Below are 24,841 nucleotides of genomic sequence, written 5' to 3' on the forward strand. Positions count from 1 at the left end.
GGGGGGGGGGGGGGGGGGGGGGGGGGGAGGGAGCACAAAATGGAAAGGAGGTATGGTCATCTGTGGGATGCTGATCATTGCTTTAGTACTTATGTATATAATTTCTGTATAGATATACGCATGTGTGTATGTATATTCTCATGTATATCAATCCATCTGGTATATCCTTCTAGCCGTGCGGATTGATTCTCGAGGAGATCCCAGAACCCGCACAGAGTATTGCGTGGTCCCTGGAGACTATAACCAAGGAGGAAGATGAAGCAGAAGAACTGTCGTTGGACGATGTGTGGTTCTTTAAGAGTGCTCGTGTCGGTCCTGTATTGAACTAGACTGCATCTGTATATACTCCAGCCCCGCACAATCAGTGGGCTACTTGAATGAACCATTAAGCTCACCTTCCTCGGACATAAGCAAGGAATTCTTCTTGCATAGACACAGCAGGGTACGAATAGGAGTGCATTTGACTACCCCAAAGTTATGAGTACATAAATGTGAACCTGAGGATGCGAGGTATATGTCAAGTACTCCATCCATCTCCAAATGTCCCCACCACCTTTCCCACCATCCCAAACCTGCCAGGCCCAAGAATAAAAAAAGAAGCGAAATACATATTTATATATATCAAAAGATGGCTATGGACAAAACACCCCAAGGACCTGGACCAGCCAGAAAGAAGTCCTATCTTCACATGCTGCTCTTTAATCCCAAAAAAAACCCGGGAAACCGCCTCCTCATGGTAGGCCTCTGGTTCAAGTGGTAGGCATCGGCCGCAACTGCATCGGCAGCTCGGAGGCCTTCTCTTCTTGTTCGTCAAAGACCTTCTTCTCGATCCACGCCGTGAGGCGGGCGCAGAGAGGGTCAACGTAGGCAGTCCACAGGGAGGCGCAAATGTAAACCAGCCCGATCCAGAGCGGGATACAGAGGGCGACGACCCAGGGAGGGCGGATGGGCAACCACGGGGGGAGGACAGTCTGGCCATTCTCGTCGACAGTCTCCTCCCATGGTTGGCCGGTGATGCCGTAGAGCATCCAGCACAGAACAGTGCGCAGGAGAGTGCCGTGGACGAGGTAGACGGCGAAACTCTGCTTGCCGAGCCAGAGGAGGAGGCGGTTCGCCAGGAAGGACTGCGTCCCGGGTGAGATGAAGATGGCGAAGATGATCATGTCCACGCCGATGGCACTGTACCGCTTGCCAATGTTGACTTCGGGAGGGAAGATGTAGTGGGCCAGCTTGAACATGTAGTCGGACCAGGTAGCCCATTCGGGGTGCTCGCCGGGATAGGAGCAAATCAAGAGACCGGCGATAGTGATCACGATGGCGAGGATGCGGCGCGGCCAGCGGTGGGCCTCGACGAGGGAGCGGAAGGTGGTGTCGTAAGACACATCACTGAGGAGCATGCCATAGACGGCTTGGAGTTGGAAGGTTTCTACCCAGGGGGTGGCGAGTTAGTGAGGAGGCGAGGGGCCGAAGTTTGGAAACCGGGGTGTGGAGCTTACCAGTGTCCTTGGCGGCGTCCTGGTGGAAGTACAGCATCATGCCTATGTAGATGGCAATGCGAAACCGGAACTGGACGTACATGGTGGCGCAGAGCAGGACATAGACGAGCATGGACGCCTTCAGCAACGGCAGCAACGCCCATTGGTGGTCATCGTAGGCCATGTACCCGGTGGTCCAGGTGCTGAGGAAGTTCCCTCCCAGGCGAATGACCTCCTTGAAGAACGAATCTTCCAAATCCGGGGCGGCATATCGACACCACCAGCAGTCGGAGCGGTTGGCGACAATAAAGGCACCGAATTGGGCCATGACCCACGAGATAAACAGGGCAATGGTGGCTGGGAAGATTAAGCGCGGAGGGCGGCGGAAGGCGCTCTTGGCAATGGTCGAAAACGCACTGAGGTGATTGCCGGCCCGCGACAACTTCAACGGCTTCAAGGCACACACATAGCCGGTGAGGAAAGCGAAGATGGTGACTCCGAGTCGTCCCTGCCATGGGATGCGGAGGATGGGCCACTGGAGGACCCGGGGAGGCACTCCCTCCTTGTCTCTTGGCGCGAAGAGATCATAGTCCCAGGCGCGGGCCAGGTGGGTGAGAACAACGAGGAAAGAAGCAATCCCGCGAAGACCCTAGCCAGTCCGGTCAGTATGTTAGTGCTGTTGTTGTGTTGCCCACGAGGCGTAACCGTAGACAGACGAGCACGAGGGAGGACCTACATCGATCCACTTGACACTTTTGCGAGGGTCTCCGGGGGGAGCGTTGGGATTCCATAAAGTATCCCGGAGGCGAGTGTAAATGCCGGACTTCTGTAATGACTGCATGCTGGAAATGAAGGAGGATTGTAATAGAGGTCTAATGTATATTCACAGAGCAAAGAAAGACAGGCTGGAGTTGGCACGCAAGCGAGCCATTCATAGATACAACCAACAGCCGAGGTAAGAAGAAGGAGGATGAAGCAAGAGGAGGTGAGTAAGTAAGTGAGTAGAAGAGATGGAAGGAAGGAATGACAAGAGAAGGAGAAGTGAATAGAAGAAGAAGAGGAAGAGGAAGGGAGGAAGAGGAAGAGGACGAGGGGAGGGAGGAAGGAAGGAAGGAAGGGGAAAGAAGGAAGGTAGGAAGGAAGGCCGGGACGGACAGTAACAGTAAGAGCGGCGGCGGCAGCGGTAGCAGCAACAGCAACAGCAACAGCAGCAGCAGCGGGCGTAGTAGTAAGTAAGTGAGTGAGTGAGTAAGTACTGTAAAGACTGTGAGGATGAGCACTACTCCGTACTCGTACAGTACAGAATAGATAGGATAGTAGGGCGGGTCGTTCATATGCCCGATTTATCAGTAGTACCAGATGGAATTGGAGTAGCCCCGAAAAGGGAGCTGCCAAGCCCTCCAGCCGAAACCCGTAAGGCTCAGGGACTGAGAGGGACTGAGAGGACTACTACTGTGTAGTAAGTTAACTTACTCTCTGCCACTCTCTGCCACTCCTGGCACTCCTGGCACACTTTCCAGGGGCGGACGACAAGAGATTGGCCATTCTTGGCTGGCTAAATTGCGCCATGCCGAGCCCTATGATGCCATTAATACACTTGCGTGGCCCTCTTATTCCTCTTATTCGCCTTATTCGCCTTCTTGCATGCACAATGCAAAAAGAAAAATAATAATCCAGAAAACAACTAATTATAGCCCCCCTCTTTTGCCGTTGCGTTGCGTTGCGTTGATCAATGACTATCAAGCCTCCATTGAAACCCATTCTCACTATAATGGAGACAAACGCGTATTATTGGTCTAAAACATCGCCATCTTCGACCTGTCACCATTCTGCGCTTTTTCGATAGGTGGCAGGCAGGTGGGAGAAGAAAAATTTTAATGGTCGGAAAAGAAAAGAAAAGAAAAGAAAACAGGGAGTACCGTACGGCGGGCGTACACTCACTCACTCACTTGACACTGACAGACAGAGGGTTTATCCACGGTATCCACGGTAGGGATGATTGATGGGTCTCTTTTTTCTTGGCACTTTGACCCTCGCCCTCTCCCATTCCCTCTCTCAATTCCCGAGGGGCCCTCTCTTTACTCTTTCTAACCTCATACCCCCCACCTGACCAAAATCCATTCCTCTTCATGATTCAGTCCTTCAGTCCCTAATTGTCTTGGGTCTTGGCCGACTCTCGTCAAACCTCGTCAAACCTCGTCAACACTCAACGAAAGATGCGCCGTCCTCCGACGCTACCTGCAGCCCAAGTCACCGACCCCCGAACCCCCAGATTGCCCATACTCAATCCGGAGAATCCAACGCCACCTCCTTCCCCATCTCGCTTATACCGCCGAAGCGCTTCCCTCAAATGGGCCGGAAGGAGCTGCCCCCGGTGCGGATTGGGAGGTAATTTGGCCTTCATTTCGCTTTTGGCAGCAGTCGTCGTCAGCAGTGGTCCGCCTCTATCTATCATGCCCTGTGGCTTGACCACTCCGAGATGATGGTTCGTCGTGGTTGGGGTGTTCGAGGTGGTCGAGGTGGAACTGGAGGCTGCCACAGCAGCTAAGGCCGCCTGGTCATGGGCTTCGGCCCATTCCGCCTGCACCGTTCGAGCCTTTTCGATAATCTCGCCCGCAAACACCTTCGTAAATCCGTTAATCGTCGTCACCACGCTAGCCGGCACTGATTGCGAGAGCGCATGATTGACAATTCTCCGTAGCGTCTCCTTTCGTAGCTTCGCTCGCTTGAACAGATCGTATCGCTCCGACTGCAGCGGATTAAACGCGTCCACGAGTAATCTGTTCGGTCCAGCCGCCCACCACTCTGGTTAGTTTGAGATTCTCTTCGTTTCGTTTCTTTTCCTTCTGTCTTTCGTGGACTGTTTCACCCTTCCTTCCACTCTTGCTTGCTTTTTTTTTTCTCCTTCCTTTGACTTTTCGACCATCACCACAAACTACACCACGCAATCATGGGAGGAGGGGAAACCCAAGTAAAGGAAAGGAAAGGAAAGGAAAGGAAAGGTGTCAAACATACGCAAGATTCTTCTTCTCCGCCTCCGTATCCGTGGTCCCTTCCTCCCTACCCAGTAGTTCACCCTCATCATCAAAATCATCATCCTCATCAGCATCATCCCCGCCTCCTCCGCCTCCTCCTCCTTGCCCTGTACCTCCCCCAGCACCGGCCCTCACCGAGGCGCCCTCCGCATCCACGGACCCCATCCGATCCATCATCCCCGCCCGTAGACTCCCTTCCTCGGCGCGCTGCTCGCGCTCCTTCTCGGCCTTGCTCTTGCGCCCGCGTTTCTTGCCCTTGGTCGTCAGGAACACCCCGTCCGCGCTGGTGCCGCCCAGGCTGCCCGTGAAGCTGCCCGTGACGCTGCCGGCGTCGCTGTAGGCCCGCGACGGCGAGTCCAGGTCCATCGTGTTGGGGAAGGAGGTCTGGCGGAGCGGGTGCATGCGGGGCCGCTTGGGGTTGAAGCCCGCCGGCTGCGAGGCCGACGAGGAGATCGAGGGCCGTTTCAACGGGTTCGTGGGCGGCGGGGAGGACATGATTGTCTCTATGGTGGATGGTAATGATGGGAGGAGGTAGGGGTGTTGTTTTGGGTTTGTCGCTGCTGCCGCTGTCGCTGCTGCAGTGTTCGAGGGGGAAAACAGGTTTCGTTATGTTCAAGCATCAGATGGCGACGGTCGCAGAATTTGGCCCGATCAAAGCTGCAGCCTCGAATGGGTGCGTATCATAGATTGATCTCATTAAACATTCATGCACAAGAAGAATACTTTGTGTACGGAGAGATGGGAGTGTGGTGAGTGAATGGATTGAAGGTTTTGAGTGAGGGTCGAAGTGTTGCGACAGAAAGAAGTGACGGAAAGCCGACCTTCCCTTATCGGAGGGTCCCTCCCGCCCCCATTCGGCAACTCTGCCGACCCACGATGCGTACGCAATCCTCTTTTTAGGGCCACTGCTTATTTCTACCTCACCTTTGGCTTACTTCTGATGTCGTAGGCTACGACCCGCGCATCTTCTACGAATGAATGCAAGTATAGATTCAATCATCATGTTCAAATTGGTGAGGGAAACTCAAGGCCTAACGCACAGGTGGCACACCACCGCGCTCAACGGATAATAAAGGACTCGATGAACTGATGCTGGGAACACAACGCAACTCAAATCGCTAGAAGCATAGGCAAGCACAGAATACCGACATGAAAGGACCCGAAGGTAGGTCGGAATGCACATCAAAGCAAGAACACAATCTCCCTGTTCCACCACCCAAGTCATCCTTCATGACCTACACGAACGGACACATGGCCTCGCTCTCAAACGCGCTCTTCTCCGAGCCTGGGGGCCCCCCCTTTCCAATCAAGACGTTCGTAGTAGCGGAACACCAGGTCATATCCGTCCAGGTCATGCACAATCCGGTCCACTCGCCGGTATCCCTCCACATGCTCCATCTTGGAGGTGCGGCGCAGCAGCTGTCGCTCAAAGTACTTGGCCTCCTTGATGCTGTCCCACTCGCCCTCAACCACGGGCAACTCGGGCTTGGCCTCGAACAAGGTCACGGTAAACCGGCCCGGCTTGAAGATGTTCACCACCTGTTGGATGATCCCCGCAGTGGTCTGTCCGTTCTGCGAGTGAGGCACATTGGTCTCAAACGACGCATACGAGCACTGCGGCTCAGGCGTAACGTGCACCGTGAAGTAGTGAGTGCCAGTGGTCTGGTCGGGCGATGGGATCACACCATTGGCCGAGAATCCGCAGGGAGTAAACAAGTAGGCATCAATGCGGGACTCCGGGAATTTGGACTTAGGGTAAACATCAGAAAGGCCGCACGACTCCGACACCACAGTACCCAAGGCGTGACCCTCGGTGGTCAGCTCCGCTGGCAGGATGCGGCTCCCGTCGGAGGAGGACACATCATCCATGTCGGAGTTGTTGCTGAAGACATCCACTGGGTCATCATTGTCGGTTTCAAAGTTGCGGTACCGCTTCTCTGCCACTGCAGTAGCATGGTCCAAGTAGAACTGCTTCGCGTTCTCCTCCTCCAAATCAGTCATCAGCACCTCCAGAGTCTCATCCATAGCCTCGGCTCCCGGGATGACAGCATGGCTGGGCACACTGAGAATCTTGGTCTCAGTCATCTCCTCGTCATCCGCCTTGGGACTCGCAGGAGGTGTGAGCATGGTGTTGGGTTCAGTCAGGTACAAGTACCAGTGCTCGCCGTTCATCTTGCCGATCATGTAGGCGCTACCGTTCAAGAACAGTCGGTCCATGGTCCGAACCTCATCTCTCCAGCTACGGTGGGGACCGCGCTGACGATCAGGGAACAGGAAGTTCTTGCGACTGTAGAAAACGCGGTAAGGCGCAGCAGCAACGGAAATGCCACGCGAGGGCGCCGCAGCGCGCGGGAAGCCGCCAAACAAAGTGGCGATCTCGAGAATGCGGGGCAAGCCAGACAACAAGGTGGTGGTGCCACAAGTCTTGAGAATCAACTTGTGAGGCCAGACAAACATGCTGGACTCGGACAAGAGGTAAGCGTCCACATCCTCGGACGACACGATGGAGAGCACTTGGCAGTTGACGAGATCCAGCATATCCTTCCAGATTTCCTCGGGCACGGCCTTCAGACCGGCGGGTCCAGCAGACCCCAGCTCTTGGGCGGAAGGCGCAAACCAGACCTCAAGGAGCTTCTCGGGTCCTATGAACACATCAGCACTGCGCACGTGAAACCAGCAGTAACACCAGAAGAAGCCGGCTTACCTTCGAAAGCATTGGTAGAATCAAGGTCCTGGGTCGCTTCATGGTTGATCGTCAGCGACGGCGTCCCCATGAAAGAGGACGGCGACTGAGTGTAGTTCTTGGGAATCCCGATGTAAACCATCTTGGTGGAATCTGAATGCGACAAGGAGATAAGCGGCGGCGACGGAGCAAGTGATGGAGCAAGCGCGTGACTGGAAGTGTGGACCGTAGACCAAAGAGCCTAGGAAGCACTATCTGCTGCCCAGACGAACAGGGGGGCTATGTCCGTCTGAGAGAGTAGGCCCTGAATCGCAAGGGCGGAGTTGGCGCTCAGCCGGAGAGGGGAAGGTTCCAAAAGAGCCTCGAGGGCTACTAGGGAGGGCGGAATGAAAGGGAAAGGAGGAAAAAGCCTCTGGCGAAGGGAATGGTGACTATCAGGTGTCGACTCCCGTTCTGGAAGATTCCGATACCGTTCAAAGTATCGGGTCTAGCAGACGAGAGTATCTGCTTTTAGGATTTAGAGATGGAGAAGAAAACAGGTTGCGCAAGTGAAACGAGGTCGAGTGTTAATCGTGCTATCGAGGTCTGAAGAATCACAAGTCAGTCATGAGCAATCGGTTACACGGCGGTCTCTTCTGATGCAGAGGAAAGAACCGTGGAAGAAGAAGGAGGGCCTACTTTGCGGGCTTGGACAGATATCGCAGTAGATCCTTCGGGTTCATGGAAGGCGAAACAAGAAGTGAGCTTAAAACAGCACGGTGTCGCGAGAAGCCAGATTATCGGACATCTGCGAGACGACTTTTTGTTGCAATGCGATAGAACAGGCGGGGGAAAATGGAAAAAGAGAAGATTGAGCAACCGGAATTGACTTTCAAAGAGCAGTCAACGGTTGACAAGATATGTTGTTTTTAACAAAACAAAATAGACCTCAAGAAAGTGAGGAATGGGGAAGGAGGGGGTGGGAAAGAATTTAAACAGAGAGAAAAAGACGCGGACGTGAGGGGGGGCAAGAGAAGTTGATGCTTTTGAGTGATTATTATTCTGTGGGCCCGAAAAAAGTTTCGTGGGGCGCAAAAGACCAATCTGGGTTGGGCTTTTGGCTGCAGCACAGAACCTGGCAAAAAAAGGACCGGTCAGAGAAGAGGGAACAAGTAGAACCGGGAAATGCAGGATAGAAGGAGAGAAGAAGAGGGGCAAGGGCATACGTAATTGGAGGGAGATGCAGGAACGGGCCTGGGTAGTTGAGATAAGGTGTATTATTGTAGGTAGGCTGGCAGACTCTCCCACTGCTGATTCGATCTGTAGAAGGAGAAGAATGAGCAGGTGAGTGGTTTTTTTGACGCCTGACCGCGTCAATAATTTAAGAAAAGTTCCAGGCGGGACTGGACTGGAGGGACTCGGGAGGCAGAGAGAACAGGGCCAGAGCACTGCTGGCAGGAGGGAAGAGTTACTGTATCAAGTAGGCGGTCAGTCCCCGCTCATTTCCCCCTCATGCTTATCTCAGCTGATCTTCTCTCCCTCCAGGGCAGTGACGTCGTGAAGTGAAATTCAATCAAAATTCAATCGGAAATGGCAGAAAGTCACATGGCAGGAATGACACGGTAGTATGTACTCAGTAGTTTAGTTTACTTGGAGTATCCATACTAAGGTTAGGAATTTAGTCTAGACTATTCTTAGTATTATTATTCTGAGTTGTCACTCCCTCCACCATCTTACTTCCTTCCTTTCACCTGCGCCTGGCACTTCATCCCTTTCTACTCTCCCTCACTTCTTCCCTATCTTCTTTATACTTCTCCATTGAAGGTCGTGCATGCGTCATTTCTTATCATTATCGACACCGCTAGAATGCTAGTACTAACTTTGTATGTATGACTCCGTCCAGTCTGTCACAAAAAAAAGGGAGGGAAAGTGGGGGAAATGGGGGGCAGAAAGGAAGACAAGAAAGAACAAGAACACCTATTTCCTTTTCCAAAACGCCATCTCTTGCTGCAACAGAAGCAAACGAACCTTAAGAAATATGAATCATCCCATACGGAGCGACAAAAGAGGGGTTGCTGTAGCCTAGGGCCCTAGTACCACCTTAGGTACTGTAGGGTTCTACCGGTCAACCGGTCAAGCGTCGAGAATGGCCCGCGCGGTTTCCACCTCCCCCATGTCCTTGATCTTCGTCGCCAGAAAGTCACCCACTTTCCCACTCAATCGCTCCCGCAGGTCTTCCGTGACTACGCCCCCGTGCCCGTTGGTGAGGGCCGTGCGTCCTTCCCGCAACGTTGCTAGAACCCCCATCAAAACCATGAGAACTCTCTCGGCCTCCGGTCGCCGTGGGCTGTCCTCCGCCATTCCGTCCTTCAACAGGTTCCCGTAGGTCGGCAGGTTAGGCAGAATCAGAACCCGCACCGCCTCGGCACCGCCAACCGCATGAAGTCCAATGATGGCGCCGTAATGCGCCCCAAATGGTTTGGACGGATCCAAAAACGTCTTCAGACATGAGCGAGCCAGTCGTGGCTTGAGCGTATGAGAGGAATGCGAGTACTTCTTGGCAATGAGACCCAGGAGCGACGCGGAAAGATCACGGAGGGCGAACTGCTCGGTCAGTTCAGCGCTGCCGCCCAGTTGTCGGGCGATCAGGCAGGTGAGGATGGGTGGGACAAGCGATGGGATCTGCCGATAGCTCATTAGTAACCCTTGCGAAAGTCACTCCGTAGTGGTATATACACTCACATAGGGGTCAACATATAGTGATTTGTTCTGCACGAGGGCCTCCGCCATGTGCATGACCTGTGTAAGGACAAAGATATCCTTCAGGCCGTGGGTCACCTTCTCGGAAATGAACTGAACAAAGTATGGGACCAGCTGGTGCAGTCCCGGATCCTCTCGTAGGCTAGCATAGCCTGATGTGCGATACTCTTCGCTGGAATCGTCCAGGAAGGCGTTGCAGACTTTTTCGAAGTAGAGCTGGAGTTCCTTGGACAAGACATGCTTGACCAGCGGTTTGACGGCCACATTGCCCCCTCCACTCATAGCCGCGAGCGTCGAGCTAGCGTTAGGACCTTTGGACATCAATTCGAGGTTTCTCGAGTCGGCCGCGGTAGGGTTCTGAGGGATGGACGGTTGCACTCCTTCGACGGCGAGCCAGTGCGCTATGCTGCGTCAGCAATGGAAGACCAAGCGACAGACCGGGGATCCTTACCTGTGAACGAGATTTCTCGGGGCACTCTGGGTAATGGCGCGTTAATCAGCTTTTCGAAGTCCACCTCCTCGTCTTCCACGTAGAACAGCGGTTGTCCAGGTCCCAGCGACGCCTCCCCGAACCGCAGGGGCCTCGTGGATTCATATCCGTAGAGTGGCTCGACATCGAGCACGCGCAAGGCCTGTGCGACATCCTGTGTTGAGAGCAGCGTTCGTCGACTGTGGCGCATGAATTTGAGGGCTTCTTCCAGAACCTGCGCGATGCGGTATTCGACGTCACGGGCAAGGTTCTCGGTCACATCGTTGTTGAGGTTGACGATGCCCACCGACTCGGCAACATCGCGGATGTTATCTGGGTTCCAGACCGACATGGCGGTGGAGATGGCGATGGTTGAATTGAGATGAAGCGGAGCGGAAGAGGGTGCGGTAGAGGTCGTAGCAAAGGCGAGGGGTGTGTTGGAGGGTGATGAGGGAGGGAGAAGTATTATCACAAAATGAGGAAGACAAGAGAGAGAACCAAATCCTCGAATGAAGGAATCATGAAAGTCAAACGGAGTCGACACTCGTGTTAATCGAGCGCCCCGAGAATAGATTGGAGCTGATGGAGGAGGACCGGAGATGCGACGCGGAAAGCCGAGCTGTTACTGAGAGCGGAGGAAGAGGAAAGCGGCAGGAAATTATTGTCCCGCCCTCACGCCGAGGCCTGTCAGTCAAGCTCAACAATGTCTACCGCAGTGTTTCTACCTTATTATTCTTAATCAGGACTCTGTGGAACACAATAGATCAATAGATCAAGTAAAATACCTTACAGCAGCATACGGCTTCCATTGTTTCCAGGTTGGAATACAGCTATTGTGCATTATGAATGGACACACTTGAAATCCTCCAATCTATACACTCATTCATGCCTGAGGCTTCAAGCTGCTCATCTAGTCTACTACACACCTTCCATTCTCCATGTAACCAACAATTCCCTGAAACTATACTATTCACATCGAATGAACAGTCAATCACAGCGACTGTACAGAGTGTAAAGCCATAAAATGGCTATAATCTAAACCGCGTACAACACGCTCCACAAGATCCCAATCCGACTATTTTATACTACCTACACCAATCTATACACAAATCCCAGCCCACATACTACACCTCAAAGACCAGCCCAACCCCCTCCCAACAACCCAATCCCCTCTAAACCACAGTCTCACAGTCCCACAATTCCATCAATCCAGCCATCATGTCCCTCAACCCACAAACTCCCCACCACCTCAACACAGCCTCTCCCTCCCCCACCGAAGAACACAATCAATCTCGCGTGAAAGACTACATCACCAACACCCTAGCCAACCTCCTCACCGAGCTCGCCTCCCCGGACGGCCACCCCTCCATCACGCTCAAGCCGCGGTCCACAAAAGTCTCCACGCGATTCATAAACCCTGAGACCGGGGCGCTGGAGACCCATGCTGCCTCCGCTGGATCCACCACATACACCTGGCCGGGAAAAGACTGCTACGAGGCTTGGAAGTTTAGTGTGTTCCTCCACCCCCGTTCCCTCCCCTACACTACCAATTCCGGGTGCGATCCACGGAGTGAAAGACCGTTAATGTAGGGTATGCCCTTCAAATCCAGCTGTCGCAATGCGAGTCCTGAGTGGGATCGCTGACGCGGTGGACAAGGGAGTGGTGGTCTCGAAGAGGTACTGTATTTCTGCAGCACACAGAACAGGTAGCACATCGGACAACAGGCTGATCCCCCCAATTCACCGCGAGAACAGAGATATTTACTACAATGACCCGGCGGTATTTGGATCCCAGCGCATCGTGGATAGACTGGTCGATGACTTCGCGCATACGGTTGGTGTGGACAGAACGGCGCTGAATGTGGTCTGTACTGGTGTTCCTCTGGTGCTGCTGATAGTGGAGAAGCCGAGGGGAAGAAATGCACGAGCTGACCACCGCAATGGCTGACTGTCTAGGGAGCAGCAGCCAAGGGCCTCGTCGTTGGATGTTTTCAATGGAGGATCAGAGACCAGGCGATGGTTGACGATGCACATTTTTTCAATCCGGTTGGCGCACACGTTAAAGAAAGAAAAACTCCAATCTGGGGACTTTGTAGCTGACTTTCACGCCCCCGTGCAGGATACCCTTGTCCCGAGGCCGCAGGATATCCTGGGTCTGGAGGTTTCAGATATCGAGTGGGTGCTCATCCTGGAAAAAGAGGTAAAGTGTAGTCCGTCGCCTATAAAATATATGAACCTTGAGTTGGCTGATTGCGAACAAACAAGCAGGCAGTGTACCGCCGACTCGCGGGGATGAACTACCATGTGCGATCTACAGCGGGTCTGGGGATTCTGGTCACAGTGAGATCCCAGCCCTATCCAACCCTTTTCTTCATTTCCAAGAGGATAACCTGCAACAGGGCAAAGGATACCCGGACCTCAACACACGAGCCTTTGTTCGCCGGCTTTACGAAGAAAGCAGACGCCGGCAATCGAGCAAAAGAATACGATTCTATGCACTTGTGGACGGTGACCCCGATGGAATGGCAATCATGTCCACGTACAAGTACGGGTCCCTGGCATATGCGCACGAGAACAGCGCATTGAACTGCCCTGAGATCCACTGGCTTGGCCTCCGGACCTCGGACATCGTGACCGGAGTGGACCCATCGGGGAACGATGCCCTCCTCAGCTTGACCCCGAGAGACAGGAAGAAGATCCTGGCGATGCTGGCCCATAACCCCGTGTGGGCGGTGGATGGTCCCGAGCAAGAGGCACGGGCTGAGTTGCTGCAGATGCTGATGCTGAACGTCAAGGCGGAGATGCAGATCCTCTATGACGGCGACGGGGGCCTCGTCCGATGGCTAGACCGCAGAATGACGCACTTCCCGTGAAGGAATATGTGCCACAGCAGTCTTGGGATGGTGGTACAAAAAGAATACATATCTGCACCCCCCACAACGGACATATATGCATTGATAAAGATATTAGGTCGGACCCTATGATTTGCATGTGAAGAAAGGAACTGGAGCAAAGAAAAAGGGAAGATCGAGAAAAGAAAATGAACGAATGAGCACACCACGAAAACGCCAGCACCGGCACCAATGCACCCAACAGGCTATGCCACGCACATCTTCCCGACAAAAGGAAAAACAAGTTCATACACATGTGCAGGTGAAGGACGACCGGCTTCCCTATATACTTTAGCCAGCCCGTGCTTGCTTGTGTATTTTTTCTTGTCTTGTGAAAGTTATAGCCCAAATAAGCACGGCCTCCCCCAAGGCAGCAAGAAATCACAACCCCAAGCCTTTCCGGACCTCGTCACGGACCTTACGCTCGTACTCACTCCGTCGCTCACGCCACATCTTGGCCGCCTCGACATTCGCGGGACTTTCGTCATTGGGCTCGGCGAGCATGCTCATCACGGAAATGAGGATCTTCTCCACGCTCTGGATGGGGGACCAGCGTTCCGAGGCGTGTTCGTAGTGGTTCGGGTCGTCACCGGGGGGGTGGAGGATGGAAATGCAGACGGTGCCATTAGGGTACACTATAACAAGAAATCACAACCCGTCAGATTTCTAGCTTTGCACATGTATGGTTATGCGTAGGGGAGCAGAGAGATCTTGAACCCAACAAAATTGAGGGCTAAAATGCAAGGTTACTGACCATTGGGATGCCAAACCCCACCGCCAACGAACTTCATAGTCGGCGGGCTCAGCGGATAATCCTTGGGGAACTTCAGCTCGGCCGCGAAAACACCGCCCTCGAACGGGGTGCCCTCCGGCCCCTGAATCAAGGCTTCCCAGTGGAACATGTCATCTTCCGTGACGGGGCCAGCGGTGATGCCATCCGGCGGGTTGGTTGAGAGGTTCTTGTACTCGTGGAAGAGGCGCTTCTGTGCGACGGATGACATGATGGCGGGCCTGTGCGAGAGATCTTTTGTAAGAGAAGGTGTGTTAGTTCTTGCTGTGTGTGTAGTATAGAGCAAGAATTTAGAAAAGAAAAAAAAGTGGGATGTGCCCGTGGAACGATAAGACGGAGGGTTTTGAGGGGGAGGGAAGTGATAAAGAGGGAAATGCGGGAAGATGGACTCCGGGTGCGGAGAGAATGGCCGGGAGGAGTTGGTACGAGAGGATGAGGATGGGGGGGGTGGTGCGAGACAAACGGGGGGCTTAATGTACCTTTTGGCAAGGGGTGAGGGGCAAAAGGGACGGAACTGGAAGATTGGATACTAGACAGGTGGGAAAGAAAAGCAATTGGAGAAATGTGATTCAATTTCTCTGGATTTGCCACTTTGATTAGTAGGTTTTGTCCATTCAAAGAGGAATCCAAGAATCCGATGAACGCATCCATTGATTGATGAGGGGGAGAATGGGTTTTCTGCCTCAGGCTACTGATTTCCTCCCGGCCCTTATCGCCGCCTGCCCTATTGGAACTGCTTATCGGCAATCATAGTAGAAATGAACACTTAGTCTCCGTAGAATTGCTTGATAGAGCTACTTGGTATAAGCCATAGTCTATACACATTTATGAATAGAATTTAGATACATTGAGTGGCGACGCCTTCATGTTGCATCTGAGTATAAGCTACTAGCCTAATTTTCCATATCTCGTCAACACCTTTGTAGTGGGAGTGCTTGGATACCCGGAGTACTTAACTATGCCAAGTGCTCGAGCGGTTCAAGAGAGCAATTCACAATGCTCTTGATATGCTAATCGTTCCTCATCGTCATCCAGATCGAAGTCATTCTTGGTCCATTAGCTGCCAATGACTTGACAAGCCTTTACACTGTTGACAACTTTCACCTCTGGGTGGTCGGTCTTCTCACAGCATGTTCTTTGGGTTGTCGAAGCTATACCAGCTCAACATGCCTTGTGATACGTCTGTAAACCGCGAGTCAAGGCTTCATCATGCTCCTCAGAAGAAGTCCCAACTATCACCGTCCCCCCCGTCGCCTCCATCATCTTCCTCATCCGCCCACGGGTCTTCTCTATGATCCCCGGGTTTCTCTTGTTGTTCATCTGCCCAGACGTCCCCGTATGGACCCGTCTGACCTTGTGCCGGAGGTTGCTGACCCCCAGGTGCAGCTTGAGAGTCGGGAGGAGAAGCTGGTGGAGTTCCTCCCACGCCCCGCGACATGGCGTCGTATCCGGCCATGGCGCCGGCACCTGCTGCGCCTGCCATTGCACCATCAGCCAAGCCGCCGGCGGCCCCAGCCCCAGCCCTACCGACAGTACCTGCAGCAGCTTCTCCAACGGCCCCAGCAGCTCCAGCGGCCCCGGCCTCGCCAGCGACAGCACCCCCTGCGGCGGCACCTCCCGCGGCAGCTCCCCCGGCGGCAGCCTCTCCGCCGAAACCAGGAAAACAGAGGGGCATGAAGCCAAAGCCGCCGGCGCCGCTATGGCGACTGAAGTAGTCGAAGTCAATGCTAACTGCAGTGGCCAGCATGACAGCGCGCTGGTCTAGACTCATTGCAGTCACGGCGCCGGACTGCTCGGGAGTCTGCTCGCTCGGAGAGGCGGAGTCCATCCGCAAGGCATAAACACCAGTGTCCGTGAGAAACTCGCGTGCAAACCCGGCAAAATTCCGGTTGACAGATCCAATCAGCCGGCTGTCAGCGGAACGGAGAGCAAAGTCCCACGACAGGAAAGGCTCATCGACATACGCGAACTGATTATAGGCACCTGTAGCCTGACCAGCCTGCGAAGACTGGACCAGCTGCATTTGCTGAGAGCTTGACAAGCCGGTCTGTTCGAGTGGTAGCGTCTTCGTTCCCATGTCTAAGGCCGAATTGGGCGAATGGTGATATGTGAAGAGGTTGTACTTGCGACGTAACGGGGCCCATTGCTGCTGGGCTTCGCCAATGACTCGCATGTCATCGAAACCGAGGGACGAAACGCGGGCATTCGAATCACCGGAGGCTTGAGCTAGTGAGTTCGCGGAATTGGTCTGTAGGGCCGTGGACGTGGAATGGGCACTCTTAGCCACCTCGAGAGGGTCGTAGACGCGAATACGGGAGTTGATCCATGAGAATGGGCGGTGGAACTAAGTTGCTGTATTAGTACTCGAGCTAAATTGCTTTCATCATGTAAGACTCACCCGCAACACTTCATTCTCATGTTTGTCAAAGACATGCGTGACGAAGCTTCGATGTGTATTGAACCACTGCCGCGCCATCATGTTTCCCATGCCTTTCTCTTGCTCTGCCATGAAACCGATATGGTTTCCATTGGCATCCATGATAACATATTTGTTGGCTTGTTCAAACCCGCTGCGACCGAGAGAGCCAATGTTAGCCCTCCGTAGACACGTACAGCGAGGGAAAGCACTCACATCAAGACATTCATCAATTCTAGCTGGCGCTGGACAACCAGGCCCGAATTTGCCAGAATGGATGTTGCCGGGTGGCACTCTTTGATCACTCCATGAGGATCTTCCGGGATGTGAACGGGGGCAAGTAGTGTGTTCTGAGAGGGATTGTAGTGGGGATTTGGTGAGTCGGAAGGAGGTTTTTGTTGTTGTTGTTGTGGATCGGAGGATTGCGATGATGGGGCATTTCGTCTGATGGGTTCTGGTCTGCGAATTGAATTGCGAGGGCCACGAGGATTGATTCGTCCGCGATTCAGTGAACTGGCGAATGCCCGGCCGGGCGTTCGAAAGCATCGCGCATGCGATGGTCGGAGTATGGCACTCCACATCTTGCAATAAACAAAACTAGTGATAGTAGAGTACGTAGAGGATTAACTTATTTTGGTGGAGGAAAATTGTGTGAAACGGCGCGACGAGTTGAGTGATGATTAGATCGTGGAAAGAGAAATTCATGGATGGCGGCGTTAATGACGGAATTGTTCGCTTCAGGCCCGCCTCGGCGGCTATAGATCGTTATCAGTTCGCCGCACTTCCTGTAACATGAAGGCTCGATTCTACATTTACATGAGTAGCATAGATAGCACTGCTCCGAGATTATTCAGATTGTAATTGGTCATAGCCAAGGCATTCTAACTGCGGTGGAACAATACACTTGTGCTGAGTCCTCAAAAAGCACCTTACCCACTTGTCGATCATCGCTAGATCCTCTCGCAAGTGCTGTACATGATGCGCCATCAGCAACCCGGGAGCCTATATCAATCCCGAGTTAAATCAGTTGGATGCGCATCATAGTGGACTGTCCGGAGCATCGATTTCGCTGTACTGACATAAAACTGGGGAGACACATATGCCACATTGTTTCCATTGAGCATTTGAGGCAGAGTTGTTGAAGGGTATTGATGGCCGTAACGCGCAGTGATCAGACGTTCGCTCTCATCCAGTCAAAATGCTCCCTGGATGTCAAGGAAAGCAGCGTTCGACAGCCTGTTCTCAATCTGCGAAAGGTCCCAGTGCATACTCTCTAGCCGTTGCTTTGCCTAACAGAATGTAGTAATCCACCGATATTCCGCATACAATCACAAAAGACCCTTGCGCGCCAATTCGACCTTGCGCACAGCCTCGCCGGCCTTGAATCCTCCCTTAGAGACACAGACCGCACTCCCTTCTCCTAGCTCAATCTTCTCTTCGACATCGGGATGCGGGCATGGACAGTGGTGGGGAAAGTGGACGCATGCTAGGGTTCCAGGGCACAGGTAGCGATCGCAGTGGGCTGAAGTTGGAGGACAAGTAAGTCATGTTAGCTCTAATCTGCAACATATGCAAAAGACAAGACCATAAGCATCCGCAGACTCACCTGACTCCCATTGACTCTGATACCGAGAACTATCGCTAGGGACATTCTGCGGAGCCTGATGTTGATGGCCGCCGCCCCCGCCGCCGCCAAACATATGCTCGAAGAACTGGAATTGGGCGTGGGCAACAGACGCCAGGAGGAGGAGGAGCCCGAAAGACTTGATCCAGCCGAGCATTTTGAGCGATTGTATATCCCTCGTCAAGTTTGCAAGGAAATAAAAGTCCACTTAGAAATCGTGCAAGCGGGAACTTGTCATTAATAGTACTGTATAGATCCAAGACGGCCAGTTGGCCCTTCCCATAGCAGCACGTGACTAACACAACCATGCCAAGCCTTTTCTCATCCCGCAAAAAAAAGGAAGCCGCCGGTCTGGATAGCTTCATTTTCCCCTTCTCCACGCCCGAGGAAAAAGAGAACCAGGCTGCGGTCGTCTCCCTTCCAGCTACTACACGCCATGTTCCAACCCCGTGGAGTTCTAGCGCCCTTCCGGGCTCTAGAACGAGCCATTGCGCCCTCCACCCTTCGCGTCGCCTCGTACTCGACCTCGATCCTCTCCCGACCCGTCCTCAACTCCGCCATCACAAAGCCCTCCTCCTCGTCCTCCACGACATTAACAAGAAGTAACACCACCCGCCTCCTCCCGCCCACCACGACCTCTCTCCTCAACAACCTCTTCACCCAGCAACAAATCCGTCACGCCTCGCACGCCTCCCAAGGAACCGCGAACCGACACTCGCGCGATCCGGCCGGCAAGCGTCTCGGCGCGAAGCGCTCCGCCGGCGAGTACGTGGTGCCCGGGTGCATCATCTTCAAGCAGCGGGGGACGAAGTGGTTCCCCGGCGAGAACTGCGGCATGGGGCGGGACCACACGATCTACAGCATGCAGTCCGGCTACGTGCGGTACTACCTGGACCCGGAGCGGCACCCGGACCGCAAGTTCATCGGCGTCGTCTTCGAGAAGGACGGCAAGCTGCCCACGCCGCGCAACGCGCCCACCCGCCGCCGCCTCGGCCGCGTCGCCGTGCGCTTCGATCCCGCCGACCTGCCCGTCAACCAAAAGCAAACCGACCTGGTGGCCGAGGTCACCGCGGAGGGGACGACGGTCGGGGATGTGCCCGCGGTCGATGCGGAGGCCGGCTTGCGGTTCCGCCCCGGCTACATGTACCGTGAGGCGAACTGGCAGATCGGTCGTGCCGCGGAGAAGGCCGGCATCACCGCCCTGCCCCATCGTCGCAAGAACCGCTGGCTGGCGTGGCGCAAGAGAACGGCCAAGGCTGAGCGCGTCGCTCAGATGAAGAGCTTGAAGTCCTCCAAGAAGGCCGCTAAGAAGGCGAGGAAATAGACGGGAACCTGGAAATTCCCGGGCCGTTGGGTCTTTCTTTGTGAGAGCCGGGTTTTTGGACTTGATCTCGTAGCCGGTTATTGTCCACTCTCGCCTTTCTTTTCTTGCTCGCTCGGCTACTTTGCTTGCTTGCTCTACGTCCGTGATGTGACCTACTCGGTCCCTGGCATGCAGTGAATTTCTTTTTCTTTCTTTCTCATTCTCGTCTCTGGCATTTGCGTACAGTCATGGGGTTTATTATATTGGGTGTTTACTTTTCCATTTTTCATGTATTATAAGATAAGATGTCTCCAGTATGTCTCTGTTTCCGCCTACATGTGCAAATAGAACGCTTCTTCAAGTGGTTCAAGAGCAATTGTCATGATTGTTATCATTGAAATAGTGGATTGCGCAGCTAAAATTCTCACAAAGAAGGGTATATGCACTTTAAATACTCCTATCATCCCGCAGAAGAGAAAGTTTTGATCATGAGCCCCGAAACACAAAAGGAAGAAGCCCGAAATACGCCGCCCAAAGCGAAGTTTTCAAATCCCCTCTATCCCTGAAAACCCCCGAGAATAGCCAACGCGGTTTGGAAAAGTCATATCCCAGACATATCACATGCCACGAGAACAGTCATCATTTCACTGGTCAAACAATCGACCCAGAATCAAGCTTTGGCAGACGAACTCATTGCCCACAATCCTGACATTCGTGCTCAACCCAAGATCGTCGCCAGTTACCGACTCCATGAGCTTGGTCCGCTTCCGTTTGCGCGAGTTAGGGCCAGCGCCAGACACTCCCGCCGAGCTCAGGGCCATCGCTCTCGCAGATGCTTTGTCATCGTCATCGATGTAGATCCAATCCCAGCTGCGCTTGCGGACGGGCCCGTCCTCAGTCTGTGCGTTTAGGATGGCTCGAGCAGACTTCAAGTCTGAGACACGCTCGATCCGCGAGGCCCCGAGAGCATAGGTCAGGAATAGGTAGGCCTTGCGTCGCTCCTCGTCGATGCGGCCACTGCGTCCTGTGACTAGGAGAACGGACTGCCCGTTCAGGAGATTAGGTCTTCCGGCGATGGTCTCCGAGAGTCGTGCCTCGGTGGCCGGGTACGGCGTTAGGATTCGTGATTTGGTCGCTCCGTTGAGGTATGTGGATTCTCCGGCGGGGAGGAGGTATATCTCCCAGTCGATGATCCGGCCTCGCGCGACGCAGTCTTCAATCCAGCGGTCTGAGAGACATGGGAGGTTAAGCGCTAGAGCCTGCATGTACTTTGATCGGCGAGAATGTCTGTCTGCGATCAAGCAGGCAAAGCCTACGTCTGCGGCGCTGCTGCTGAGCTGGAGGAGGTCATGCTGTGTGTTCGATTCCGTGGGTGGCTGCTTGGTGGGAGTGGCGACGGGGGCGTTCAGCGGTAGATCGAAAAGCTCGTTGAATCCATCTTCTAAGATGCGCCCGTCGTTTTCTAGTATCATTCTTACCACGCGAGCCTTGGCCTCGTTGTTGTCGCCAAAAGAGACAGCAAAGACCATTCCGGCGAACAAACCATTTGAGAAGCGGATGCTGCGTGACAGGCGCGCACCAGGAGAGGAGATAGGCGTGGAAATTCTCTCCGATGGTGTTGGAGCGCCGCGCTCAAGAAACACTGGTTCGGAGATATAGGTGAAGGAGCGATCTTTGAGTTGGTTCCACAAAATTGTGTCGAGGTAGATCTTGGAGATTGGCACTTCAATGAGGCTCTCAGTGACGGCCAAGCCGGCATTGGGAAGACTCTTGCGCTGCTTGGGGCCTACCATCACAGCTGAATAGCCATAGATATCCGTCATGGGAATCACCCCGTTCGCGGCGCCCTGTTCAATCTCGTCTATGCTCAGCTTGCGGACAAAGCTCCGAATAACATGCGTGACCTTGGGCACGTTCGGCATGTCCACTTTTACGGCATCGCCGGGACGGAGTTCCAATCTCTTGACAGCTCCCATTGGAATGTCCACAGGTGCACTGTCTTCGAACTTTACCCGATACCGAGACTGCGACGTTCCGAATGGCTTGCCAAAACACGTTGCCGGATAGTACGCACGCTTTGTTCCACACCAGGGAGCGAAGACCTGGTTTGCTGCGACTGGGACTTCCTCAGTCAACGACGGCATGGCCGGTCCGACAGTAGGCACATTATCCGTGGCAGGACTGCCCGTGGCCGGCGTCTCTATCGGATCTTGAATGATGATATCGCTGCGTGGTTCCTCAGGCATAGGGCTGATTGCTTGGCGTTGCTGCGCAATCCCCGACTGCTCCTTGCTCGGTGATCCGCCTCGCTCAGTCTCTACAGACCTTTGTCGATTCAACAGTCGTGAACGAGACAGCAATCGTGACCGGTGTTTGCGCGGAACGAAGGTTCGCGGAGGAGAATCGTCCATATCCCACACACTGTCCGCGCTCCGAGGAGGTCTAGAGCGTCTCTGATAAGCCTTCGCTGCTTTGCTCTGCAAATTTTCCTGCTGTGCGTCCGGCTGCATGTCCATCTGCACCTCAGTCACGGTTCTCGTCCTCGCAGGTTCAACAAGATCTTCGGAAACAGGTTGAAGAGGTACAAACCGACTGGTAAGACGGGGAGTCCCCGGAAGAATAGGATCAGAAGCAATGACACCCTGTCCGTTGTTGCCTCGGCGTTTCTTCCTCGGCGAGTCTTGATGCCTGGCAACTGCAGCTTTGAACTCCCAGTCCTCGGCTGACATAATATCAATGTCTGGGTTGAAAGCCCCAGTCCCTCCTTTCGGTGAGGCATCAGCAGCAATCTCCGTAAGTGCCCTCCGTTGCCTCCCACTCGGGCTTGATAGGAGCTTCGAAATTGAGGTCAAGGATGGCTTCGAAGGCGAGGAGCTGTTCAAGACGACCCGATGCGAATACGATGCCCGTTCATGCGCGGCTTGATAAACCGGCGGGAGATCATCGTCTTCTTGATCCGCTGTCTCGTTATTGTTCATGTCGTTGGGCCATCCTTGGTTTCCCAGTCGGTTGGGACTGGTCTCCGGAATGCTGGTCGTTGGCACCGCATCCGCAAGGTCCATAGGGGGAACTGGGGTTTCAGCCACGCGAGAGGGCATCGACGATGATTTACCCCGAAAATCAAAGGTTGAAGGCTTGTCACCTACAACTCTGGGCTGCTGAGACACTGTATTACTCGAATCTAGTAAGCTGCCCTCTAGAGGCTGCGTGGCTTTCGGTGTGGGAGAGCGCTGGGGCCAGCCGGATATCGATTCGCCAACATTTATATCCTGGACTTCACCCCGTTCAAAAGACAGTTGAAGACGACGCGATTCAGCGGGCGGGGAAGACTGCAAGCGGACTTGCTTCGTGGGCGACGACATGATCCTGTCAATGTCCGATGTAGGATCGATCTGAACCTGAGAGTCCGGACAATGTGATGTTCTTCGGCTGCGGTTCGTCTCGACTTCTGCGTCGGCTTCCCTCTGCCTAGGAGAGCGCTGAGAATCTTTGACGATTGATATCTGTGACGACCTGCCGTGCTCATAGGGCTCGTCCAAGTGAGCGATGTTGTGAGCTAGGTGTGGCTGAAGCTGTTGCTTTTCTGGGCTTCCATGAGCGGGTGAAGTACTACCATCAAAGGCGAGGGCCTGCGAAAGACGATCATGTGCGCTAGTGGTGGCGGCAACAGGCGTTGCTGCTAGATCAAGACAGTTTTCTTTGTCTTCCTCTGTCGCAGGAATATGCTCCGTGGATGGTGGGATGGACTGATCCCTATTGTCTTCTTGCTCTTGTTCAGTCTCTTCTTTGCTCGAGCCACCCCGCTGCGGGACAGTGGAATCTGCGGCTGCCCTCTGCTCACCATCGTTCTCTGCAATAGACTGATCGTTCCAAACTTGCAGACCCAAGTCCCCTGGTGGTGACAACGAGCCCTTACTAGCTTGTCTGCTTCGGCTACCCTCCGACCTTGCAGGTGCCGTAAGACCTGCAAGCTGGGGTGCTATCTCCTCGTTTATCGTGCGGTGCCGCCTCATGCGTTCGACAAAGCTAGGCTCCTTGCCAAAGTCGTCATCGCTTGGGTCACCGGGGAACACAGGATCCGCCGAACGGGTCATCCTCTCATTCAACAGTTTATCACGATTCGCCTGAGATTCCTGCATAGAGATATATTTGAGCTTGTGCGCTGAAGAGTCCCGCGGGAAGGTTGCCGCCATTCGATCGTACGGGGATGACAGATTTGCGGCGAGAGGGTGTTTCTGAATCGGGATGTTGGGTGAGGGCCGGTCCGATACAAGATCAGAATGTTGCTGGCGATTGACTAGCGGGGAGGAAGGTGCCTGGGTAGCCCTGAACACTTGGCTTAAAGCCATGATCCCACCACTCGACCCAATCTCCGTCGCAAGAGGGTTCCGTGAGACAGTGGGCGAAATGGTAGCAAGGCCGTCTGAATGAGCCCGCTTCACAGCAGTCGCAGGTGTCTTCATCACGAATCGCTGCGATTCGGGAAACAAATTTGACTGATAATGCGCAGGCGATGACTCCCCTAGTTTGGAGCTGCTCCGGTCATCATTATCGTCAATGTTGACCAGTTCTGCATTAACGTTGTCGTAACCCGCCAATAGGTCGAGATGGCCGCTGTCCCCTTCATGCAGGGTCATAAGTGTAGCTTGATCCCCAAAATTAATGTCGTGGTTCACGACAGGGCCGTCTTCCTGGTTTTTGCGAATGATCTCATCGTACACGCGCTGGGAGATCAACTGGGTATCCGACGGGAGCGTTTCTGTGGAGCCCATCTTACCCAGCTGAGTCGCCGCGCGGCTGCTGGGGCGGTCTTCGAAAGAGGGTAGCTTTGATGAGCTCACACTGGTGCCATTCTGTGCTATACTGGATGACGAAGCAGTTGACACAGGTTCGGAGGATATCTGCGCACCCTGTCCGTCGTCGGTCGGCAATTGCTGTTGAAGTCCTTGTCGACCGTCGTCTTGATCAATCAATACAGACTTCTCTGTCATTGATTGCGACTGTAAAGATTCCTTTCAAATTGCCCAAGATCAATCGAATTAGTCCGATGCGGAGACTGGATCGGAGACGCCGCCGCCACTGAAGTGGTCACCACTCACCTGGCCCAACGCGACGCGCTGCAGCCTCGCGATATCGATGCTATCTTCTTGGGTCTCCATAGTCCCGTACACTCCGTAGAATCAAGGCCTTTGAATGAGTATTATCACATCGTTCCCATGCCCAGATTCAGAGATACAAGGAATGTTGCGCCGAGGCTGCATCGAAGTTCCGGACAGTCGAAGTCGATGACATCCAAATCACTGCGCTCCGGAACCACAAAACGCGAGACGCGTGTATCACGTGATGCATGATCAATTTTACCGCTTTGAGTCTAGATCATGATGATTGTACGAGTGGTCAAGGCAAGGATCAGATA

The 24,841-nt window shown here is 53.8% G+C and overlaps 10 protein-coding genes across 10 annotated transcripts; 2 read left to right on the plus strand and 8 right to left on the minus strand.

Annotated features, from left to right (window-relative positions):
- Positions 1–567: 567 nt before the first annotated feature.
- On the minus strand, positions 568–2,407 carry BO72DRAFT_303967 (acyltransferase family protein). The gene is made up of 3 exons (XM_040940459.1): positions 2,212–2,407; positions 1,497–2,124; positions 568–1,426 (listed from the first exon to the last, which is right to left on the minus strand). The coding sequence occupies exons 1-3, from the start codon at positions 2,314–2,316 to the stop codon at positions 750–752; spliced, it is 1,410 nt and encodes a 469-aa protein (XP_040804410.1). The 5' UTR covers positions 2,317–2,407; the 3' UTR covers positions 568–749.
- An 868-nt stretch (positions 2,408–3,275) lies between these two features.
- Positions 3,276–5,291, minus strand: BO72DRAFT_445412 (transcription initiation factor TFIID subunit 11 family protein). Its single transcript, XM_040944036.1, has 2 exons — positions 4,491–5,291; positions 3,276–4,255 (listed from the first exon to the last, which is right to left on the minus strand). The coding sequence occupies exons 1-2, from the start codon at positions 5,003–5,005 to the stop codon at positions 3,682–3,684; spliced, it is 1,089 nt and encodes a 362-aa protein (XP_040804411.1). The 5' UTR covers positions 5,006–5,291; the 3' UTR covers positions 3,276–3,681.
- A 482-nt stretch (positions 5,292–5,773) lies between these two features.
- BO72DRAFT_371376 (adenosylmethionine decarboxylase SPE2) lies at positions 5,774–7,335 on the minus strand (the record flags this gene model as incomplete). Its single annotated transcript, XM_040941003.1, has 2 exons — positions 5,774–7,152; positions 7,215–7,335. The coding sequence occupies 2 exons, from the start codon at positions 7,333–7,335 to the stop codon at positions 5,774–5,776; spliced, it is 1,500 nt and encodes a 499-aa protein (XP_040804412.1).
- A 1,690-nt stretch (positions 7,336–9,025) lies between these two features.
- On the minus strand, positions 9,026–11,005 carry BO72DRAFT_445414 (TATA-binding protein-associated factor TAF6). The gene is made up of 3 exons (XM_040944037.1): positions 10,384–11,005; positions 9,915–10,333; positions 9,026–9,854 (listed from the first exon to the last, which is right to left on the minus strand). Exons 1-3 carry the CDS (start codon positions 10,751–10,753, stop codon positions 9,306–9,308), a joined length of 1,338 nt encoding a protein of 445 aa, XP_040804413.1. The 5' UTR covers positions 10,754–11,005; the 3' UTR covers positions 9,026–9,305.
- Positions 11,006–11,619: 614 nt separating this feature from the next.
- BO72DRAFT_371320 (putative meiosis-specific topoisomerase Spo11) lies at positions 11,620–13,274 on the plus strand (the record flags this gene model as incomplete). The annotated part of the gene is made up of 7 exons (XM_040940998.1): positions 11,620–11,911; positions 12,012–12,078; positions 12,157–12,265; positions 12,358–12,447; positions 12,521–12,601; positions 12,670–12,741; positions 12,801–13,274. The coding sequence occupies 7 exons, from the start codon at positions 11,620–11,622 to the stop codon at positions 13,272–13,274; spliced, it is 1,185 nt and encodes a 394-aa protein (XP_040804414.1).
- A 399-nt stretch (positions 13,275–13,673) lies between these two features.
- Positions 13,674–14,293, minus strand: BO72DRAFT_371340 (E2 ubiquitin-conjugating protein UBC7; the record flags this gene model as incomplete). The annotated part of the gene is made up of 2 exons (XM_040941001.1): positions 13,674–13,927; positions 14,047–14,293. The coding sequence occupies 2 exons, from the start codon at positions 14,291–14,293 to the stop codon at positions 13,674–13,676; spliced, it is 501 nt and encodes a 166-aa protein (XP_040804415.1).
- Positions 14,294–14,936: 643 nt separating this feature from the next.
- Positions 14,937–17,199, minus strand: BO72DRAFT_398214 (scramblase family protein). Its single transcript, XM_040942080.1, has 3 exons — positions 16,715–17,199; positions 16,481–16,652; positions 14,937–16,426 (listed from the first exon to the last, which is right to left on the minus strand). The coding sequence occupies exons 1-3, from the start codon at positions 17,077–17,079 to the stop codon at positions 15,299–15,301; spliced, it is 1,665 nt and encodes a 554-aa protein (XP_040804416.1). The 5' UTR covers positions 17,080–17,199; the 3' UTR covers positions 14,937–15,298.
- A 137-nt stretch (positions 17,200–17,336) lies between these two features.
- lcl2 lies at positions 17,337–18,348 on the minus strand. Its single transcript, XM_040944038.1, has 2 exons — positions 18,105–18,348; positions 17,337–18,020 (listed from the first exon to the last, which is right to left on the minus strand). Exons 1-2 carry the CDS (start codon positions 18,277–18,279, stop codon positions 17,827–17,829), a joined length of 369 nt encoding a protein of 122 aa, XP_040804417.1. The 5' UTR covers positions 18,280–18,348; the 3' UTR covers positions 17,337–17,826.
- Positions 18,349–18,473: 125 nt separating this feature from the next.
- On the plus strand, positions 18,474–19,877 carry BO72DRAFT_445418 (mitochondrial 54S ribosomal protein bL27m). Its single transcript, XM_040944039.1, has one exon. The coding sequence runs from the start codon at positions 18,559–18,561 to the stop codon at positions 19,444–19,446; it is 888 nt and encodes a 295-aa protein (XP_040804418.1). The 5' UTR covers positions 18,474–18,558; the 3' UTR covers positions 19,447–19,877.
- BO72DRAFT_445419 (chromatin-binding protein RAD9) lies at positions 19,839–24,695 on the minus strand. Its single transcript, XM_040944040.1, has 2 exons — positions 24,525–24,695; positions 19,839–24,437 (listed from the first exon to the last, which is right to left on the minus strand). The coding sequence occupies exon 2, from the start codon at positions 24,195–24,197 to the stop codon at positions 20,070–20,072; it is 4,128 nt and encodes a 1,375-aa protein (XP_040804419.1). The 5' UTR covers positions 24,198–24,437; positions 24,525–24,695; the 3' UTR covers positions 19,839–20,069.
- Positions 24,696–24,841: the final 146 nt, after the last annotated feature.

The sequence above is a fragment of the Aspergillus fijiensis genome (assembly GCF_003184825.1).
Source record: "Aspergillus fijiensis CBS 313.89 unplaced genomic scaffold BO72scaffold_9, whole genome shotgun sequence".
Lineage (NCBI taxonomy): Eukaryota > Fungi > Ascomycota > Eurotiomycetes > Eurotiales > Aspergillaceae > Aspergillus > Aspergillus fijiensis.

Bases quoted from the DNA above. Each gene is read 5' to 3' on its own strand.
- BO72DRAFT_303967 (XM_040940459.1), bottom strand. From the start codon at position 2,316: ATGCAGTCATTACAGAAGTCCGGCATTTACACTCGCCTCCGGGATACT. The intron at 2,125-2,211 runs GTAGGTCCTCCC...CGGACTGGCTAG, and splicing joins AAAGTGTCAAGTGGATCGAT to GGTCTTCGCGGGATTGCTTC. The intron at 1,427-1,496 runs GTAAGCTCCACA...CCCCCTGGGTAG, and splicing joins GGACGCCGCCAAGGACACTG to AAACCTTCCAACTCCAAGCC.
- BO72DRAFT_445412 (XM_040944036.1), bottom strand. From the start codon at position 5,005: ATGTCCTCCCCGCCGCCCACGAACCCGTTGAAACGGCCCTCGATCTCC. The intron at 4,256-4,490 runs GTATGTTTGACA...TGGACCGAACAG, and splicing joins GCGGAGAAGAAGAATCTTGC to ATTACTCGTGGACGCGTTTA.
- BO72DRAFT_445414 (XM_040944037.1), bottom strand. From the start codon at position 10,753: ATGTCGGTCTGGAACCCAGATAACATCCGCGATGTTGCCGAGTCGGTG. The intron at 10,334-10,383 runs GTAAGGATCCCC...GACGCAGCATAG, and splicing joins CCGAGAAATCTCGTTCACAG to CGCACTGGCTCGCCGTCGAA. The intron at 9,855-9,914 runs GTGAGTGTATAT...AGCTATCGGCAG, and splicing joins CACTATATGTTGACCCCTAT to ATCCCATCGCTTGTCCCACC.
- BO72DRAFT_398214 (XM_040942080.1), bottom strand. From the start codon at position 17,079: ATGTGGAGTGCCATACTCCGACCATCGCATGCGCGATGCTTTCGAACG. The intron at 16,653-16,714 runs GTGAGTGCTTTC...TCTCGGTCGCAG, and splicing joins GAATTGATGAATGTCTTGAT to CGGGTTTGAACAAGCCAACA. The intron at 16,427-16,480 runs GTGAGTCTTACA...ACAGCAACTTAG, and splicing joins ATGAGAATGAAGTGTTGCGG to TTCCACCGCCCATTCTCATG.
- lcl2 (XM_040944038.1), bottom strand. From the start codon at position 18,279: ATGCTCGGCTGGATCAAGTCTTTCGGGCTCCTCCTCCTCCTGGCGTCT. The intron at 18,021-18,104 runs GTGAGTCTGCGG...CTCCAACTTCAG, and splicing joins TCAGAGTCAATGGGAGTCAG to CCCACTGCGATCGCTACCTG.
- BO72DRAFT_445418 (XM_040944039.1), top strand. From the start codon at position 18,559: ATGTTCCAACCCCGTGGAGTTCTAGCGCCCTTCCGGGCTCTAGAACGA.
- BO72DRAFT_445419 (XM_040944040.1), bottom strand. From the start codon at position 24,197: ATGGGCTCCACAGAAACGCTCCCGTCGGATACCCAGTTGATCTCCCAG.